Raw genomic sequence first — 21,004 nt, forward strand, 5'->3', positions numbered from 1 at the left:
GATTAACAATCATTACAAATTTGGAATTTATTTTTTTTACCTGTGCTCAAATAACACATTTACTTAGAATAAGTCAGCCATGTTACTTTTATTGATAGCCATCCATTGTTGTTTCTTTGATATTCTAATATATAAACACAAACTAGGAACATACACCTTGTTAAACAGTGAATGTCAAAAATCCTGATGGTCTTTGCAAAACACACCTGTTTATTCCATTCCATAGATGCTGCAAGACCTGCTGAATTTCTCCAGCATTTTGTGGCTATGGATTTCTAACATCTTAAAGATTTTTACTGCTCCATGCAGAAGTCACTGTGAGGGATGCCTACCCTTAAGTTTAAATCTTTTCTTTGATGGGAGTTCAGTGAGACCCCTCTGATTTCTACTGCCCTATGATTCTTCAACCATTTACTCATCTAGACTCGGGGGGGGGGGGGGGGGGGGGCGGAATTCTCTCCTCATCTCTTCTATTCCTCACTGTCTTCTTACCTCTTCTAAACAGCAACTGGATAGAATACATTTAAAATTTTAAGTGTAACTTGTGATCTGCATACAACTTCAAACAAGCAGTTTTCAAAAGTAGGAACAATAGGAGCAGACATTAGGATAGGAACATAGCCCTGGATTAGTAGTCATTTTTATTTTTTTCCCCACAGCAGTCTGACCAGTTATATTTCAAACTACCACTCAAATTATCTTTTGCTGTTTGTCTGGAAACAAAACTAACATTTTTATAAATGCCTTGAAAACAACTTGAGCAATCAGTGCCCACCCTCAAGTTTAAATTGCACAAAAAATAGTATCTGAATCAAGTAAATTACCAATGTTGTATAAACCTTTATTACATTTAAAATCAATGCATTAAATGGATACCTTTCATTATCTGAATGTTGATTTTCAAGTTTTAGGAAGACTTGCCCATCCAAAGTCAAATATACCAACATTAACTATATTACACTGAATACCACCACACACCAGTAACATGCAACACTTTAAAAGTTACAACTTTCAATACAATCGAACTTCAGTGTTTAGAAATGCCAACATGAAAGAAAGAATGCTTAAGACTTTGATTTTTGTTGTTTAATAATGTTTACACCACAGTTGAGTACACAGCTTGTTTTTTTATGACAACAAACTGCATTTGTACCATTAAATAGGAAGAACTGAGGACAGATGTGAAACTGGTTATATATTGCCAAAAACAAGTACAGTATCTACAAGACTATTTAAACCCATAATCTTGTATTAAACTAGCCAGTATCACAAATACCTTTGGAGTTGTTTCAATGGAACATAAATGGGTTGTTCTGGCCATAATGTTAGAATCAACATACGTATAAAGTCAAAGCAATGTCTGTGCAATCAGTGAATTCTCCATTAGGTAAATATTATTTCCTGGATTCCAACATGTGTATCCACCTCTTTACTCAAGTCTATTCAGGAGCCACATCCAATATTATCAAAATGGAAAGTAACTGGTGACCATTTTCACAATACAAATTACAATTTTTCAGCAGATTGATTTAGAATGACCTGATGTATCACAGAACTTAATACAAAGGTAAAGTAAAAAAGTTCATTAGGTAAATGTACTTAATGTTAATTTCTTAAAGATAGTACAGTTCATTTCAACTAGGATATAAATTGGGAAAAATGTATTTTCCCCCACAGTGAGTTAACTATAAACTATCTGTTTAAACTTCCAATTTATGAAACCTACCACAAATGCTGGCAACAATGAAGAGTTCAAAATCAAGCTGCATTGCCTAAAAAAGCCCCCGAAAACAATACTTGAGTTGAAAACTAGATGACAACTCAAGGTAAAGAAACCAAACATTTTGTTAACTAAACCTATAATTGTCAAACTAAGTTGTAGCACCAGGCCTAGGATTTTGAAAGTTCACTTGTCAACCAGTCAAGCCCTTCACACAAGCCGGTTCCTTCTGTGGCGCAAGTACCTTGAACATACCACTATACAAAAACAGAAAAATATAGTATTAGACAAAATGTCAATTAACACTTCTAACCAAAATAGAATCAAGCTAAAATAGCTTTTATATAAAACATGTTACACACCCACCCATAAATTTTCAGTTCTAAGCACAAGACTCGCTGGAAGATAACTTCATCCACTGAGGAACTGAGGATCATTAAACTTGCAGCACTCAGGGCGAAATATTTTACAGATTATACATTCTTAATGTGTCATACCGTTGGCCCCAAAACACTAAAGCCAATATATCCAATAACACCTTCACAATTACTCTCAACACCAGACCTCCACAAGGCTTTGTCCTTAGCCCCATACTTTCATGTCTGTTGCTAAATTCCACTCCAACCCATATACAAGTTTGGTGATTACACTACTATCGTGGGTCAGATCTAAAACTATGCCAAGATGGAGTGCAGGAAGAAGACAAGCCAGCCCAGACAAAAACCTTGCCCACTATGTCAGAAGAAGAGTTGCCATTGACTTCAGAAAGCAGGTGGATTACATACACCCTCTCTATATCAATGGTGCAGAAGTGGAGATGGTTGAGTGCTTTAAGTTCCTGACTGCAAATATTATCAACATTTTTTCCTGGTCAAACCATGTAGATACTATGACTAAGAAAGTACACCAATACCTCTGCTTCCTTAAAAGGCTAAGGAAACTTGAAACATCTTTATAAAATGCACTTTGAAAGCATCCAATCTGGATGCATCACAGCTTAGTATGGCAAATGTTTTCCTCGATTCTGCAAGAAATTGCGGAGCTGTGAATGCAGTCATGTGAGCCGACCTCCGCTACACTGATCTTCTACTGCTTTTCAAAAACAGCTAACATAATCAAAGACCCTTGCAGTTCCAGTAATTTTGTCGTCTTCCTCTTTGGGCAGAAGATACAAAATTTTGACAGCATGCACCATGAGACCCAAGGGCAGCTTCTATTCCACTGTTACCAAATTCCTGAATGGACATCTCATACAATAAAAAATGAACTTAATATCCCAATCTATCTTAATGTGGCTCCTGCACTTTGTCATCTTGTACTCTATAACTGCAATACTATATTCTCCATTGCGTTCCTTGATTTAACTATGTGTAGCTTGTTCTGTCTGGATCACACACAAAACAAAGCTTTTCACTGTATCTTGTTACATGTAATAAATCAACACTAGTAAAGTCCTTTAGAACTTTAAGAAATGGACCATACTACTTCATATTTCCACTGTTTACATCTTTAAAGAAATTGTGGCCCTTTTGTGAATTTCCAACTTTTCTTACAGATGTTAATAAGATAGGCTGTGCAAGATTGGTGGCCTCTTACACCCAAAAATAAAGTTTCTTTGCCACTAACATTAATGCAAAGGTTAATGTGCAAAATGTACATGAGACATCTGGATCAGAAAACTTCTACGTAACAAAGTTATATTGAAAATTCTCATCTAGCGATTTATCACTACTATCATAGTGAGAGATTAAAGACATTTCGTTGCTGTAGAGCCCAAATTCTCATTTTATAAATTCATTCATTGGGCACGTATCAATTAAGGAATCATAGACCTTAACAAGTTCAATAACACCTACAGCACATATATTGTAAATACTAAAAAAAAGCTAGGTTAATGACACTACTAATGTTTACAATGCTAAAATTCTATATAGATTTCTTACAGCTCTGTTACGATAGGAATGTAGTCCTAATTTTTCTGTAACTTCACAGGTGGACAAGGCATTTGGCAAGTCTTGTTTATTGGCAAATACCAATAAAATTGCATCTTTTAATTCATCTTCTTGAAGCTGGAATAAAACACATGAGTTAATTTGATACACAAGTAAAAGATATACATCGTGATCTATATAACTGGAGTTTACTTTTGGTAGTTGTCCAGGTGCCAATTTAAACCCAGCATCAGTAGTTCCAGTTCAAACCCAACCCAAGTATTTGACTACTATTTTTGAAGACACTGAAGGAACGTCAAAAATACAAAATGAATATATTTGTGTAAGATTCAGTATCATTTAATAATCCAATTTTTATCAACCACACCAAACTACAAAATAATAAAGAACTAGACAGATGTCTTGGGATTGAGCTGCACAATGCATGAAGGATTGCCACAAGTGGTGACACCAGCTTTGAACTTAAATTACTATTCAATTGCAACAAAAGTTCTGGAAGTTAATTCACCGTAGATCTGTAAATGAGTCACCTGTAGTACACAGATCACTTTCTGAATGGCTTTAAAATTAATTCAAGTTTGATAACTATATATCCCTTTGGGACAGCTTCATAATTTGCTCAACTCCACTTCCCTGCCCAATCCCCATAATCCTGAATTTCTCATGCAGTCTAAAAAAAATTCCCCCAATTTAATTAGATGTAAAGACCCTACATCTTGGGAGATCACTGGGCAGAGAATGCAAAAGTTCACAAGCTTCCACATGAATTTCCTGTTCATCTCAGACCTTAACCCCGGACTATGCTCCTAGCCACCTCTAGCAGAGGAAACATTTCACAGCACCTTCTCTGTCAAGCATGCTTAGAATCCTGTATGTTTCTGCAAGATCACTGCTCTCTGCTAAACTGAGCACAGCCCCATTCTTACCCATATGTCAATACCCCCACCCCACCAGTTAACTGTCTCATACCTAAATAACTTTTGACTATCTAATTGTGTTACGCTTTTCTATCACTTAAAAATAGATTCAAACAATTTATCAACAACCGCTGTTAGATTTATTGGTTTAAGGGAAAGTTTTTTCTTCATCCTTTCTTGAATGACACCAATACAATTACTGTTTCTAATGAATTCTTAATCTGCATGGCCTCAAAATGCTCACAACTTAATTGTCTATATAAATATCTATAGGGATATAACAACCTACCTGCAAGAAAGGAACATTTACTTAAAATATTGGCAATATACCAAATACAAAGTAATAGATACATACCATTTTTCCAAGTTCATCTGCTGCTTCTGGCAATCTCTCCCTATCATTGCTATCTAGCACAAAAATAAGACCCTGTAATAAGAAATAAAGTTTTGTATTTGAGATTTGCTTTAAAAGGCAGAGAATAAGAGTCCAAAGAAATATTCACAGAAATCATTGTAGTTAGGAGTTAAAACTTGCTTTTTACAGAAAAACTGTTAAATTAATATTTTAATAAATACAAAACTACAATTGAATTTACATGCATGTTATATGTTATTATTTATATGCCTGAGTAGGTCCCTAATCTAATGCATATTTATCAACTCTTGTGCTGCAAAGGAATTAAGAAATCCCAATCCAAATGAACATCAAATATTGATTTAAAGAAAAAATAACATTAAGAGCATCACCGATTACTTCACATGAACAATTATAAAAGTTCTCCTTTATAGTTAAGCTTTTAGTTGTTATGAACTGGAGTCACTTCATGTACACAATTATCAGATTTTCTACAACTGTTTTCTAGTCTTTTGAATACCTCAGAAATAAAATTAACACTAAACAAGCCCTCCTAGTTTGTAATGGAATAATTGTATGCTATTTATTTATGTAAGTATTTTATGCTATGAATTTAAAATGTAATACATAAAGGGCATTGTTGATTGCCTTAATTTCAGCAGTGTCATTAGAAGCATAATTGTTACAAGAGTTGAGATGCGAGGAAAGGTTTGGGTTCTGAACAGTATATAGGTAAGAGCAATCAGTAGGAGTTATCACTGATTAAAAATCAGACTGCAAATTATAAGCACCAAAAAGCATAAAAATAATGGTTTTTGAACAGCATGACACTAAGTGTCACATTAAACAAATATTACATGCTAGATTTAGCTGATCTGCTCCCCATCTAAAACTAGCCTGCATTAATCAAAGCATGTTTCCATCACATACTTTGAAAGAGGCTGTAAGTTAGCAGCATATTTGTCAGTGCACTGAGGAAACACTGCTTCCAAAATGGCCCCGAAAGCTTTGTCAGGCACTAACCCCTAAGCCCCAGCCTTGCCAACAGTGAAAATTGCAAAATTACACCACATTAAAAGATCAGCCAAAATCTCATTGAATAACAGAGCAGATTAGAGGCTTATATTCTTTAGCTCTTGTAAGTCAGTTCATCCAAAAAAAAGTTTTTTTGGTGGTATAAAGAACGAGTTTAAACAGATCTGTATAGCTATCGGTCATAAATATTTTGTGGCATGTGGCATTAAGGTAAAGTGTTAAGGTGTTGAGTTCTATCAGGTGATGAACTACCTGTGTGTTCTGGAAATAGTGCCTCCATAATGGTCTAATTTTGTCTTGGCCACCAACATCCCACACAGTGAAGCTTGTCTTGTTATATTCAACAGTTTCCACATTAAATCCTAAAAAAAGAAACAATTATAGAGTTTTACAACATACAAGAATATTAACTTTAAAAACTTTAGTTTTCATTTAACTAGTTTGCAATAGCTGCACTAAGAATCTTAATTTACTTACAATCAGTTTGTTATTACCTTGCACTTGCATTGAATATTTGTTTCTTTGGTAATTGAAAATGTTAGTCAAGAAAAGAAACTTGCTTTGAACAAAATATTCTTCCCTTCAGGAATTGCATTAATCCTGCTACTCAGCTTATTAAAAGGCATCACCTTAAATTTTGTATTCATATATTTTCTCCAATTTATTTTTAGCTTCATAACTTTCTTAGATAATTTTAGTAAGATCTTTGATTCACACATGGTGGTGCAATCTATGAATGGTTGAAATAACTAGTGCTGGAAACATACACCTGTATGCTAAAAGTAAATGTCATTTAAGAACTAAACTGCTATACTGCAGGTAATTTGTAAATTAGCTTTCATATTATTGTCCATTGATCCACTGTATGCTGTTTATATGAAATATATGAAAGAGCCAGCTAATGGCTTCTGGAGGTCAGAAAATAACAAATATTTGACATTTTACTTCACTATTGTAATCAACACTGAGTGCAGGGGCAGAGCCAAGTTATATTAAGCTGATGCACTTCATCTCCATTTTACTCAATGTTAATCATTTTAAATATTTAAACATGTTAGGTGTCTTTTTAATTAAGAGAAAATACTTAATCTTTTCTCTCAACTATTAAATGCCTCTGATAATCAAAGATATTTTAAAAAGGTGAAAAAAGGTCTTTGATAGTAGGATCTTGTCAAAGGGCCACTTGAATGTTATGGAGCCAGTGGAACGTCAGGATTCACTTCTCAAGCATAGTTACTGTTCATAGACAATTCAACTTTGTAGACTGGGCACAATTAAGCACAGTTTTGAACAGTAGCCAATCACTGTTGAGAAGATGCAGCTCATTCAGGTTGCAATTTGAATACATAAAGCATCGATCTGCGGCAGCTTGGTGTCTGAACAGCAGCCAATCAGCAATCAGGATTGACTGGCAAGAACAAATAAAAATAGGGCAGGTGCAAGTGCTGGAGTTGACAGTGTTATTTGAATCTTTAGCTCCAAGGTTTCAGCAAGGAATCTTTCATGTTTTATTGTTTTGCAACTTTGAATTACAGTGGAATCTATTTGGCTTTTTTGACACTGAATAACAGAAAAAGACTTTCATTTCAAAGTGAAAACAGATATCTACCAAGTAATCTAAATTACTTAAATATAAAACAAAAATAATTGATTGCTTAAGTATTCACCCCCTTCAGGTCAGCATTTAGTAGATGCACATTTGGCAGCAATTACAGTGTAGATAGGTGTGCTTAAGCAGCTTGATAACTGCTCATGCTCTGTCAGGTTGCATGGGGATTGTGAGTGAACAGCCTTTTTCCAAGTCCAGCCACAAATTCTCAATTGGATTGAGGTCTTGGCTCTGACTTGGCCACTCCTGTGTAGCGTTAGCTTTATGTTTGGGGTCACTGTTCTGCGAGAAAACAAATCTTCTCCCAAGTCACAGTTCTCTTGCAGACAGCATCAGGTTTTCCTCCAAGATTTCTCTGTATTTTCTCCATTCATTTTACCTTCTACCTTCATAAGCCTTCCAGGGCCTGCTGCAGTGAAGCATCCCACAGCATGAGGTAGCCACTACCATGCTTCATGGTAGGTATGGTGTGTTTCTGATGATGTGAGGTGTTTGGCTCATGCCGAACATAATGTTTAGTCTGATGGCCTAAAAGCTCAATTTTGGTTTCATCAGACCATAGAACCTTCTTTCAGCTGACTTCCGAGTCTCCCACACGCTTCTGGCAAACTCTAGCTGAGATATCATGTGAGTTTTTTTTTCAACAGTGGCTTTCTCTTTGCCACTCTCCGATAAAGTTACAACTGGTGAAGCACCCGAGCAGCAGCTGTATGTGCAGTCTCTCCCATCTCAGCCACTGAATTATGTGACTTCCAAAACCAATTGGCTGCACCAGTGATGATTTGGTGCATCATAATAAAGAGGGGTGAATACTTACACAATCAATTATTTTGTGTTTTATATTTGTTATTAATTTAGATCACTTTGTAGAGATCTGTTTTCACTTTCTTTCCGTTGATCAATATTAAAAAAGCCAAACAGAATTCACTGTGATTCAATGTTGTAAAACAATAAAACATGAAAACTTCCGGGGGGGGGGGGGGCGGTGAATACTTTTTATAGGCACTGCTTGTTGCCTCCAGGTGCTAGGGTCCGGGACATCTCGGATCAAGTCCTCAGTATTAAGTAGGATGGTGAACAGCCAGAGGTCATGGCCCAAATAGCTACCAAAGACAAAGGTAGGAAGAGTGATGATGTTCTGCAAAGTGAGTTCAGGGAGTTAGGTGCCAAGTTAAAGGACGGGACCTTCAGTATTTCAGTACTGCTATCCATGCTACATGCTAGTGAGGCCAGAAATAGGAAGATTATTCAGTTTAACATGTGTCTAAGGAATTGGTGTAGGAGTGCATAAGATTTTTGGATAATTGGGCTCTCTTCCACGGAAGGTGAGACCTGTACAGGAAGGACGGTTTGCACCTGAAGTGGAGAGGGACGAATATCCTAGCAGAAAGGTTTGCAATTGCTGCAGGGGTGGGGTTAAACTAAAGTCGCAGGGAGAATGGGAATCAGAGGGCCAGAAATGATAGTGAAGAGGTTGTGGAGTCATTTTTTTGTTAAGATCTCAAAGTCAGAAATCAAAAGGTTGAGCAAGGTGTGACCAATGTTCTGAGCTGCGTATATTTCAATGCAAGTAGTATTGTAGAAAAGGCAGAAGAGCTCAGGGCATGGATCATCACAAGGAATTATAATATTGTAGCTATTAGTGAGATGGTTGCAGGAGCAGTAGGACTGACAGCTCATTATTCTGGGGTTGTGTTGTTTTCGACACAACAGAACAAGAGCAATTGAAGGTGGCATTAATAGTCAGTGAAAATGTCACTGCAGTGCTTAGTTAGGACAGCCTGGAGAACTCATCTAGTCAGGCTTTACAGGAACTGATAAATAAGAAAGGTAGGTCCACATTAATGGGATTATATTATAGACTACCCAGTCTGCGGGACTTACAAAATGAAATTTGCAACAAGATCGCAGACTTGCAAGAAACATAAGGTTATTTTATTAGGTGATTTTAATTTTCCACATATTGATTGGGTTTCTCATACTGTAAAAGGACTAGATAGAATAGAGGTTTCTCAATGTGTTCAGGGAAGTTTCCTTAAGTACATAGAAGTCCCAACAAGAGAGTGTGTGATACTTGATCTACTATTAGGGAATGAGACAGGGTAGGTGACAGAAGTTTGTCTAAGTGAACATTTTGCATCTAGTGATCACATCGGTTTCCAAGTAAATACGGAAAAACATAGATCTGGTCTGCAGGTTGAGATTCTAAATTGGGGAAAGGCCAATTTTGATGGTATCAAAGGATCTGACAAGTGTGGACTGGGACAGGCTGTTTCCTGCAAAGGTGTACTTGGTTAATGGGAGGCCGTCAAAAATGACATTTTGAGTGTACAAAACTTGTATATGTCTGTCAGAATAAAAGGTAAAGGTAATAGGTTTAGGGAACCTTGGTTTTCAAGAGATGTTGAGGCCCTGGTTAAGAAAAGAAAAAAGGTGAACAGCAGGTATAGGCATATAGGAAAAAAATAAGGTGCTTATGGAGTATAATTAATGCAAGAGAACACTTAAGAAATCAGGAGGGCCAAAAGAAGGCGTGAGGTTGCCCTAGCAGACAAAGTGAAGGAGTATCCTAATGGATTCTACAGATATGTTAAGAGCAAAAGGATTGCAAGGGACAAAATTGGTTCCCTGGAAGATCAGAATGGTAATCCATGTGTGGAGTCAATAGAGATGGGGCGGGGGGAGGCTGATCTTAAATGAAATTTTTGCATCTGTATTTCCTTAGGAGACAGACAGTCTATAGGAGAGAGGCAAATCAAGAGCAATGTCAGAGACCTTACACAGATTACAAAGGTGTTTACTGTCTTGAGGCAAATTAGGGTGGATAAATCCCCAGTGCATGATAAAATGTTCCTTAGACCCTGGGTGAGGCAGAAAAAGCAGAGGCCCTGTGAGAGAAAATTAAAATCACCCTTAGTGACAGGTGAGGTACTGGAGGATAGCTAATGTAGCTCCACTATTTAAGAAAGGCTCCAAAAATAAACCAGAAAATTATATGGACCTGATATATGAGTACTGTATTTGGATAGACAGGCATCAATTAGGGATAGTCAGCATGGCTTTGTGCATAGTAGGTAATCTCTAATCAATCTTATAGACATTTTTCGAGGAAGTTACCAGGAAAGTCAATGAAGGCAAGACTGTGGATGTTGACTATGTGAACTTCAGCAAGGCATTTGATAAGGTCCTTCAAGGGAGGCACATCAAGAAGGTTTAGTCACTTGGCATTCAAGATGAGGTAGTAGATTGGATCAGACATTGGGTTTGTAGGAGAAGCTGGAAAATGGTGGTAGATGGTTGCCTCTGACTGGAGGCCTGTGACCAGTCAACTGCTGCAGGGATCAGGGTTGGGTCCATTGTTATTTATCATCTGTATCAATGATCTGGATGTTAATGTGGTTAATATATTAGCAAATCTGCAGATGACACCAAGATTTGGGGTGCAATGGACAGTGAGGAAGACAATCAAAACTTACAGCAGGAGCTAGACCAGATGGAAAAATGGCAGATGGAATTCAATGCAGACAAATGCAAGGTGCTGCACTTCGATAGGCTCAAAGCATCAAACAGGGTAGATCTTGCACAGTGAACGGTAGGCACTGAGGAGTGTGGTAGAAAAGCAGGATCTGGGAATACAGGTCCATACTTAATTGAAAGTGGCAGCACAGGTAGAAACATAGAAAATAGGTGCAGGAGTAGGCCCTTCGGCCCTTCGAACCTGCACCGCCATTCAGTATGATCATGGCTGATCATCCAACTCAGAACCCTGTACCTGCTTTCTCTCCATACCCCGATCCCTTTAGCCACAAGGGCCATATCTAACTTCCTCTTAAATATTGCCAATGAACCGACCTCAACTGTTTCCTGTGGCAGAGAATTCCACAGATTCACCACTCTCTGTGTGAAGAAGTTTTTCCTCATCTTGGTCCTAAAAGGCTTCCCCTTTATCCTTAAACTGTGACCCCTAGTTCTGGACTTCCCCAACATCGGAAACAATCTTCTTGCATCTAGCCTGTCCAATCCCTTTAGAATTTTATACGTTTCAATAAGATCCCCCCCAATCTTCTAAATTCCAGTGAGTATAAGCCTAGTTGATCCAGTCTTTCTTCATATGAAAGTCCTGCCATCCCAGGAATCAATCTGGTGAACCTTCTCTGTACTCCCTCTATGGCAAGAATGTCTTTCCTCAGATTAGGGGACCAAAACTGCACACAATATTCTAGGTGTGGTCTCACCAAGGCCTGGTACAACTGCAGTAGAACCTCCCTGCTCCTGTACTCAAATCCTTTTGCTATGAATGCCAACATACCATTTGCCTTTTTCACCGCCTGCTGTACCTGCATGCACACCTTCAATGACTGGTGAACAATGACACCCAGGTCTCGTTGCACCTCCCCTTTTCCTAATCGGTCACCATTCAGAATATAAGCTGTTTTCCTGTTCTTGCAACCAAAGTGGATAACCTCACATTTATCCACATTAAATTGCATCTGCCATGAATTTGCCCACTCACCTAACCTATTCAAGTCACCCTTGCATCCTCTTAGCATCCTCCTCACAGCTAACACTGCCGCCCAGCTTCGTGTCATCCGCAAACTTGGAGATGTTGCATTTAATTCCCTCGTCTAAATCATTAATATATATTGTAAACAACTGGGGTCCCAGCACTGAGCCTTGCGGTACCCCACCAGTCACTGCCTGCCATTCTGAAAAGGTCCCGTTTACTCCCACTCTTTGCTTCCTGTCTGCCAACCAATTCTCTATCCACATCAATACCATACCCCCAATACCATGTGCTTTAAGTTTGCACACTAATCTCCTGTGTGGGACCTTGTCAAAAGCCTTTTGAAAATCTAAATATACCACATCCACTGGCTCCCCCCTATCCACTCTACTAGTTACGTCTTCAAAAAATTCTATAAGATTCGTCAGACATGATTTTCCTTTCACAAATCCATGCTGACTTTGTCCGATGATTTCACCTCTTTCCAAATGTGCTGTTATCACATCTTTGATAACCGACTCTAGCATTTTCCCCACCACCAATGTCAGACTCACTGGTCTATAATTCCCCGGTTTTTCTCTCCCTTTTTTAAAAAAGTGCCACCCTCCAATCCTCAGGAACTAATCCAGAATCTAAGGAGTTTTGAAAAATTATCACTAATGCATCCACTATTACTTGGGCTACTTCCTTAAGCACTCTGGGATGCAGACCATCTGGCCCTGTGGATTTATCTGCCTTTAATTTACCTAACACCACTTCCCTACTGTCATGCATTTCCCTCAGTTCCTCCATCTCACTAGACCCTCGGTCCCTTACTATTTCCGGAAGATTATTTATGTCCTCCTTAGTGAAGAAAGAACCAAAGTAGTTATTCAATTGGTCTGCCATGTCTTTGTTCCCTATGATCAATTCACCTGTTTCTGACTGTAAAGGACCTACATTTGTCTTGACCAATCTTTTTCTTTTCACATATCTATAAAAGCTTTTACAGTCAGTTTTTATGCTCCCTGCCAGCTTTCTCTCATAATCTTTTTTCCCTTTCCTAATTAAGCCCTTTGTCCTCCTCTGCTGGACTCTGAATTTCTCCCCGTCCTCAGGTGTGCTGCTTTTTTTTGCTGATTTATATGTTTCTTCTTTGGACTTGATACTATCCCTAATTTCCCTTGTCAGCCACGGGTGCACTACCTTCCCTGGTTTATTCTTTTGCCAAACTGGAATGAACAATTGTTGCAGTTCATCCATGCGATCTTTAAATACTTGCCATTGCATATCCACCGTCAACCCTTTAAGTACCATTTGCCAGTCTATCTTAGCTAATTCACGTCTCATACCTTCAAAGTTACCCTTCTTTAAGTTCAGAACCTTTGTTTCTGAATTAACTATGTCACTCTCCATCTTAATGAAGAATTCCACCATATTATGGTCACTCTTACCCAAAGGGCCTCGCATGACAAGATTGCTAACTAACCCTTCCTCATTGCTCAATACCCAATCTAGATTGGCCTGCTCTCTAGTTGGTTCCTCGACATGTTGGTTCAGAAAACCATCCCGCATACATTCCAAGAAATCCTCTTCCTCAGCACCCTTACAATTTGGTTCACCCAATCTATATGTAGATTGAAGTCACCCATTATAATAGGGTTGTAATAGGTTGTAAGGTAGATAGGGTTGTAAAGAAAGCTTTTGGGACATTGGCCTTCATAAATCAAAGTACTGAGAACAGAAGGTGGGCTGTTATGTTGAAGTTGTACAAGATGCTGGTTAGGCCTAACTTGAAGTATTGTGTGCAGTTTTGGTCACCTATTCAAGTCAAATCAAGAAATAAAATCAATTAAATTCAATTCTATATCCAGGAACAATGTAAACAAGGTTGAAAGAGTACAGAGAAAATTTACAAGGATGTCACTGGAACATTAGGATCTGAGTTATAAGGAAAGATTGAATAACTTAGAACTTTATTCCTTAGAATATAATAGATTGAGGGGAGATTTGATAGAGGAAACAAAATTATGAAGGGTACAGATAGAGTAAATGCAAACAGGCTTTTTCCACTGATGTTGGGTGGGACTACAAATAGAGGTCATGGGTTAAGGGTGAAAGGTGGAAAGTCTAAGGGGAGCATGAGGGGAAACATCTTCACTCAGAGGGTTGAGAGTGTGGAATGAACTGCCAGTGTAAGTGGCGCATGTGAGCTTGATTGCAACACTTAAAAGAAGTTTGGATAGGTACATGGAAGAAAGGGCTGTGGTCCTGGTGCAGGTTGAAGCAAGTAGACAGTTGAAATGGTTTGGCACGAACTAGATGGGCCAAAGGGTCTGTTTCTGTGCTGCACTTTTCTATGACAATGACAATAGCAAGGAAACAATTTAAACTGCATAACTGCAAAAATGTATGGCTGCAGGAAGAGTCAGAGGAGGACGCAGTGATGGCAAGCAGCTCATGCACATCATTTCATTATTGATGGTCTGCTAAGTAATTTTCTGTTCACTGCCAAGTATTGTAAAACAAAATTAAACACATCCAATATTACATAAAGGACTTGCCACCTCTCATATAAACAATGAATTGTGACAGAAATGTTATTCCTATCAATGGGCGAATCCCAACTATTCTCCAAACCTTCAGGACTGGATTCACGTTTGCCACTTCTACCTACCAACACCAAATACGCTGTGGACATGATGTCAATCTCAAAGTATTTCAGATTAAAAGCATTACAATCTCAGATTATGAACTACAGATTAATGTGTCAATACTGCTGAACTTTCAGACATCTGACACATTCATCAAAAACCTGCATCTTGCAGAAATTTCCGAAAATGTATAATGGATCTCTATTGATAATGATACAATTTGTACAGAAGGAAACAGATGGCAAAACATGGAGACTACAAATGAAATTATCCACAAGTCTCAACCAACATTCCTGTATAATTCACACTTACCAATAGTTGGAATTGTTGTTACAACATCTCCTAGTTTCAGTTTGTATAAGATGGTTGTTTTGCCAGCAGCATCCAAACCAACTAGAACAAAAAAAATCATTTTGATATTTTAAAAACATTGACCATGACAAATTTGGGTTTCTGTGGGACAAGAGAGAAAATAGGTTAAGGGAATGAGAGAAAACAGGGTAGATAGATAGATAGATAGATACTTTATTCATCCCCATGGGGAAATTCAACATTTTTCCAATGTCCCATACACTTATTGTATCAAAAAACTAATTACATACAATACTTAACTCAGTATAAATATGATATGCATACTTTTTTAAAAAATGGTGAGAGGTTGAAAGGTATACCTTGCTATTTAAGTTAAAAAATAAACACTGTCCAAATTTGGATGTAATTCAAGACTAGTCTTTATTAGGAATGACTCAATAAAGACAATAGAAGTCCATTTTCAGGAATGGCTTGCTGACAGATGCAGGTCTAATATTCTTTCATTAACCTCACTCTTGAATAAGCTGCAAAAAGTTTAAATTTACTAATTCATTGCACAAGATGATTGTTAACAGTTTACAAATTAACTTACCACCATAAATTAAGACGTGAGCTCTAACTTAAATAATTATTGTGGCTGAAGACTCATGAAATAGTAAACAAATATCACTTAATTTTGATTCCATGTGGTTGACATTGCTATCTGTGGTAGCACACTTATTCTACCAAATGTGTAATGGATATTCAGTTCAACCCTTCCCAACGAACATAATTAATTTTTTAATTGCAGTCTACTCCCAAAATGCATCATGGCTAAACTGGCCCAGCTCAATTTGAGTCAGTGAATAGCAGATGTGTCAGGAAGTGCCCACTGCTTCTGCAAGAAGGGAGGGCAAATACAGGTGTCAATTTCAAAGCTGACTCAGTATCAGAAGCTAAACATGGATATGAAATGTTGCCTAGGAATGAAGAGTTCTATGTCTAGTTTCAGTTTTCCTTAAGAGCAGGATATGATATCCAATAAGTTCCTGGTTTTACCTGGTGTCAGAAGAGTTTTGTGGGTCGAGCAAAGCCCGTTTCGGATATCTAATAATTTAATAAGGACATGTTTTACAAATTTAAATTTAAAATTTGCTTCAACGCTATGCATCCTAAGGGAAGTCTGCAAAGGACTTTTGGTGAAGTATTCAGTAAGAGAACAAAGGGCACATGTTGGTGAAGTACTTTCTCAGGTGTCTGTTTTCCTTTTTGCCATAAGCAGGAAACATTCAGCAAATATCCCCCCCCCCCCCCCCAAATCAGGGAGCATTAACCTGGGGGTCCACTTAAATTTTACTTAGATCAGGGGTGTCAAACTCATTTTAGGTCACGGGCCAGATTGAGCAAAATGCAGCTTCATGCGGCCGGATCAGTCGGACGCGTGCGAACGCAGCTTTCGTTGCCTCCGTTTTTTCAGCCTGCTCTCATGTGTCTCAGTCTCTGCTATAACTACAAAGTGTTTCACTTTACAAATTCCATTTCTTATGAAGACTGCCAAGCAAGACTGCCGAATAAACACTAAAAACCCTGAAAACCTGGTACCTGAATAAACTCAGCATTAGCCATATCATACGCCATAGGCGCTTCGATTACTAGGGCCAGCTTTAATAGTAATTAGATATTATCTCTTGGGCCAAAGATAATTCCACCGTGGACCTTGAGTTTGACATATATGACTTAGATCAGGGGTGGGCAAACTTTTTGACTTGTGGGCCACAAAGTGTTCTAAAATTTGACAGGGGGGCCGGACCAGGAGCAGATGGACGGAGTGTTTTGGTAATACACCTCATAAGAGAAAATAAAATATCATGGGATATGTAGAAAACATGTGCTTTAATTTCAATTGAAAATGAACAAATGCATTACAACAAAATATCTGTCTTTGAAGTCCCATGGTATTTAGCTATTTATTGAAATGACTTTTAAAACACTGAAAATTAAATGAATAAAATACAGCTTTTTTTAATAGTAACAGTTATTATTTTAAAGCACTGAAAATTCTGTTATCCTTCAAGATATTATCATCACTCTCCTCCTGACTGTCTTTATTTCAAAAACGGTAGGAGATGCAGATCTACTTGTCCTGCTCCTTCTTATTCAATTGTCCCCTGTGCCAAAACTCAACAACGACCAGCACAAGGACAGAACAGTGACAGTGCGCCAGTATGCGGAGCGCGTTATTTGATCTGGAGCGCATTTTTTATTTTGAGAACGTACGTGCACCTGCGCACTACTCATGTCCATCACTTAACAGAAATGACATGTAACATGTAAGGCTTATTGAAAAAAATATTTTCAAATGCATTTTTTACATAACACAACGAAGAAACTTATTTTTAATTTCAGTGGGAACAGTGTTGTTGGTCTCCCTTTTTAGCCAGCGCATCAAAGTCTGGATTTAGTTTTGTTGTGGCGATTCTCAGGATGGATCTGAGGTGTTGGTCAGTTAACTTGGATCCGTGGCTGGCTTTGTTGATGTTCATGACGCTGAACGCCTGTTCACACAAATAGGTCGAGCCGAACAACGCCAGCATCTTCTGTGCCGTCCTCCGGAGGTTTGGAAACACCTCTTTACCAAGTGAAGCATGAAAGTCATTCAGTTTAAGAGAGTTGAACTTCTCTTTTAAGACGGGGTCAGACTGAAGGTCGATCAGTTCCAGCTGTAGCTCCTCTGGTGCTGTTTCAGGATCTTGTGACAGGGGACAGGCCACCAACTGAAGTGACTTGTCAATTTTTTCAAAATCAGAAAAGCGACGGCAGTATTCTCTGTGCAGCCATCCAGTGACTCGCTGTATTTTTTCACATTTGCGCCGGCCTCTTCCAGCGTGGCTAGTGTGGGAAAATGAGTGAATAACTTATTCAAAATTTGCCTGGAGAAAAAAGCCAGCTTGGATTTAAAGGCTTTCACGTTTGTGTACATGTCATGCACAAACTGATCCTTCCCCTGTAGCTTCACGTTCAGTTCATTCATGTGTGAAAATATATCCACAGCAAACGCAAAGTCACAAAGCCAGCTCTTGTTGCTCAGCTCAGGAAATTCGCCGGCCTTCCTCAGTAACTCCAAAAATGCACCGATCTCCTCTTTGAGCTCCCATACTCGTTGAAACACTTTGCCCAAACTTAACCAGCGGACACGGGAGTGATAAAGTAGGTCCTGGTGATCCGCATCAGTTTCCTCCAGGAACGTGATGAACTGACAGTGCTGAAGTCCCCTTGCACGTATAAAGTTGACAAGTTTTATGACAGGATTCACAACATGATTCAGCTGTAATACCGATTTACATAGAGATTCCTGGTGGATGATGCAGTGAAGGAAAATAACATCCTGGTCAGGATTTTCATCTTTCACTTTATTCTGTATTCTCCTCAGCAGTTTTCCCTGTCAAATTAGTTGATCCATCTGTGGTGACGTTGATAAGTTTACTCCAAGGGAGCTTCATATTTTCGATGACAGCAGACACCCGGTCATACAAGTCCTCTCCCCGTGTTTTTCCTTTCAGAGACTCCATTGTCAAAAACTCCTCCGTTATTTCAAAAGTATTGTTAATTCCTCGGATAAAAATGAGGAGCTGAGCAGTGTCTTTTACATCGTTGCTTCCATCCAGTGCTAATGAATATAACGTGAACGACTCTGCCTTTTTATTTAAGTCGCTGGTTATATCTTCATCTATCAGTTCCACACGGCGAGTCACTGTCCTGCGTGATAAACTGATTTTTTTCAAATTTGTCTTTGCTCTGCAGACACAATACACCTGCTGTCTCCACCATACATTCTTTTAAAAACTCGCCTTCAGACAGAGGCTTGCTGGCCTTTGCTAATTTGAATGACAGCATAAAACTCGCCTTGGTACTTGACTCATGAATGGCAGTTTGACGGTGGAAAAAATTTTGTTGAGCCTGTAAATTAGCTGCCAACCTCTGAGCATTAGCTTCCCGTTCTTTCGTTGACTGGTTGCTAGCATAGTTGGCATGTTTTGTGGCAAAGTGACGGCTGATATTATATTCTTTAAAAACCGCCACAGTCTCTTGGCATATCAGGCATACAACAGTTGATCGGTGTTCGGTAAAAAGATATTTAGTTGTCCACTCCTTATTAAACACCCGACATTCTCTATCCACTTTTCTTTTCTTAGCTCCACTCATCTTTACAGAAGGGGTGAGAGGTCAAAGAGTAAAGCGCAAATGTGGAATAATACGCTGCACCCCAACAAAGGTCAATGTATATAGAGCGCGTCATCTATTGGGAAAACGCCAGAATTGCGGGGAAAAAACGTTAACAAGGTTTATTAATATAATTTCATCAAGTTCTGCGGGCCGGATTAAAAAGCTTAACGGGCCGCATATGGCCCCCGGGCCGTAGTTTGCCCATGCCTGACTTAGATGATAGAGTGACAACGGGGTGAACAAGGGCATCCACCTAAATATGACTGACTCCATAGGCCAAATAGCTTCTTGTTGGAAGAGAAGTAATAGAAGAGTAACGTGGGCATTTAATATTATTCCCTGTAGCAAGGCTAAAATGGTTTGATTTTCAATGCGTAGTTTCAAGAAATTAAAAGTTATTTAGGACACATAGGATGGACACAGAAAATAGAGAGGGAAGGGAAAGAGAAAGAGGTGTAGAGTCTACAAAAAGACATGTATTATTTTAGAGTGTAGTGACCCTCGGTCTGAGTTCTCTTGTGTTTACACAACCTAGACTTGAAAAAAATCCACTCCCAGCTGACATTAAATGTAGCAGTCTCACGGCTACAGAATAATGCCTGCTTCTGGGCGCTTCTCTGAAAAAGGGCAATACTAATCATCAAAGCAAAACCTGTGTAACGAACGCAGAAGCGACACCATCTCGAGTGCTGAAATGACACAGAGGAACGTCAGCTTGGTTTCCTCCCTTCCGAAACAGGTTCTGCCCGACCCACGAAACTCTTTTGACACCAGGTAAAACCAGGAAATGAAAGGAGTGGCGTGAGGGGGAACGTGGCAGCTAGCAACCTGACATTTCCGACAGGGAGCGGGGGTTTCAGCAATTCCGAGCCGGACTCTCACCGGGCGACCCCCACCCCCGGTGCCTTCGGAAACCCGCACCCGCTCAGGTGAGCGGCGGCGGGGTGGGGAGAAAGGAGGCGGCTCCCCTCCGCCCCGAGCCCGCTTCCCTACCCCCAGAGAGGAGGAGGGGAGGGGGGGGGCAGATTACCGAGACACCGGGCAGCCCCCCCCCCCTCCCCGGCTCTGCCGAAGCAGAAACTGCGGAGTAACCCACTCCCACCACCCGCCGGGGCCGCGCACCTTCCAGCCCCGCTGAACAATGGGACCTCAAACACCCCAACGCGGAACTCGCCGCTTCCGAACGGATGGCGTGAAGGCCGGCAGCTCACCCATGAGTATCCTGACTTGCCTCTTGCCGAAGAGGTTCTTCACGAATTGGGACAGAGAGAGACCCATAGCTGCGCCGGCCGAGCGACCGCTTCCACTGCCCCCGCTCGCGCTCTGCCACGTCACAGCCGCCGCGAGCTGCGTGACGTCACGGCCGCCTCCACGCCGTCAAATTGACCAACCAGGAAGTTGCCGGGACTTTCGCAAGTTGCGGCCGATGCTGCAGATACTTCAACGGCTAAATTTGACATTCTTTTAATTTAGGAATGTTTTGTGCATTTTAGTGCTATTCACACGGCCTTTCCTTTTTTTTTGCTTTACCGTTTGATCTCCCCGTGATTGTTACAGTCACTTTTCTGCTTAGAAAGGTGAAAAAGGATTGAAATGATGATCAAACACGAGGAAATCTGCAGATGCTGGAAATACAAACACCACACACAAAATGCTGGTGGAACACAGCAGGCCAGGCAGCATCTATAAGGAGAAGCACTGTCGACGTTTCGGGCCGAGACCCTTCGTCAGGACGATCTTATCTCAGTACAATAATATATTTAC

The 21,004-nt window shown here is 39.5% G+C and overlaps 2 protein-coding genes across 2 annotated transcripts in view; one reads left to right on the forward strand and one right to left on the reverse strand.

Moving 5' to 3' along the window:
- Positions 1 to 21,004, forward strand: part of pde12 (phosphodiesterase 12) — a 32,518-nt gene that overhangs the window by 7,935 nt on the left and 3,579 nt on the right. The gene's annotated exons all lie outside the window — the stretch shown is intronic.
- On the reverse strand, positions 821 to 20,590 carry LOC140741825 (ADP-ribosylation factor 4-like). The gene is made up of 6 exons (XM_073072256.1): positions 20,452 to 20,590; positions 15,038 to 15,118; positions 6,232 to 6,341; positions 4,945 to 5,016; positions 3,664 to 3,789; positions 821 to 1,977 (listed from the first exon to the last, which is right to left on the reverse strand). The coding sequence occupies exons 1-6, from the start codon at positions 20,516 to 20,518 to the stop codon at positions 1,891 to 1,893; spliced, it is 543 nt and encodes a 180-aa protein (XP_072928357.1). The 5' UTR covers positions 20,519 to 20,590; the 3' UTR covers positions 821 to 1,890.

The sequence above is a fragment of the Hemitrygon akajei genome, chromosome 19, assembly GCF_048418815.1.
Source record: "Hemitrygon akajei chromosome 19, sHemAka1.3, whole genome shotgun sequence".
Taxonomy (NCBI): domain Eukaryota; kingdom Metazoa; phylum Chordata; class Chondrichthyes; order Myliobatiformes; family Dasyatidae; genus Hemitrygon; species Hemitrygon akajei.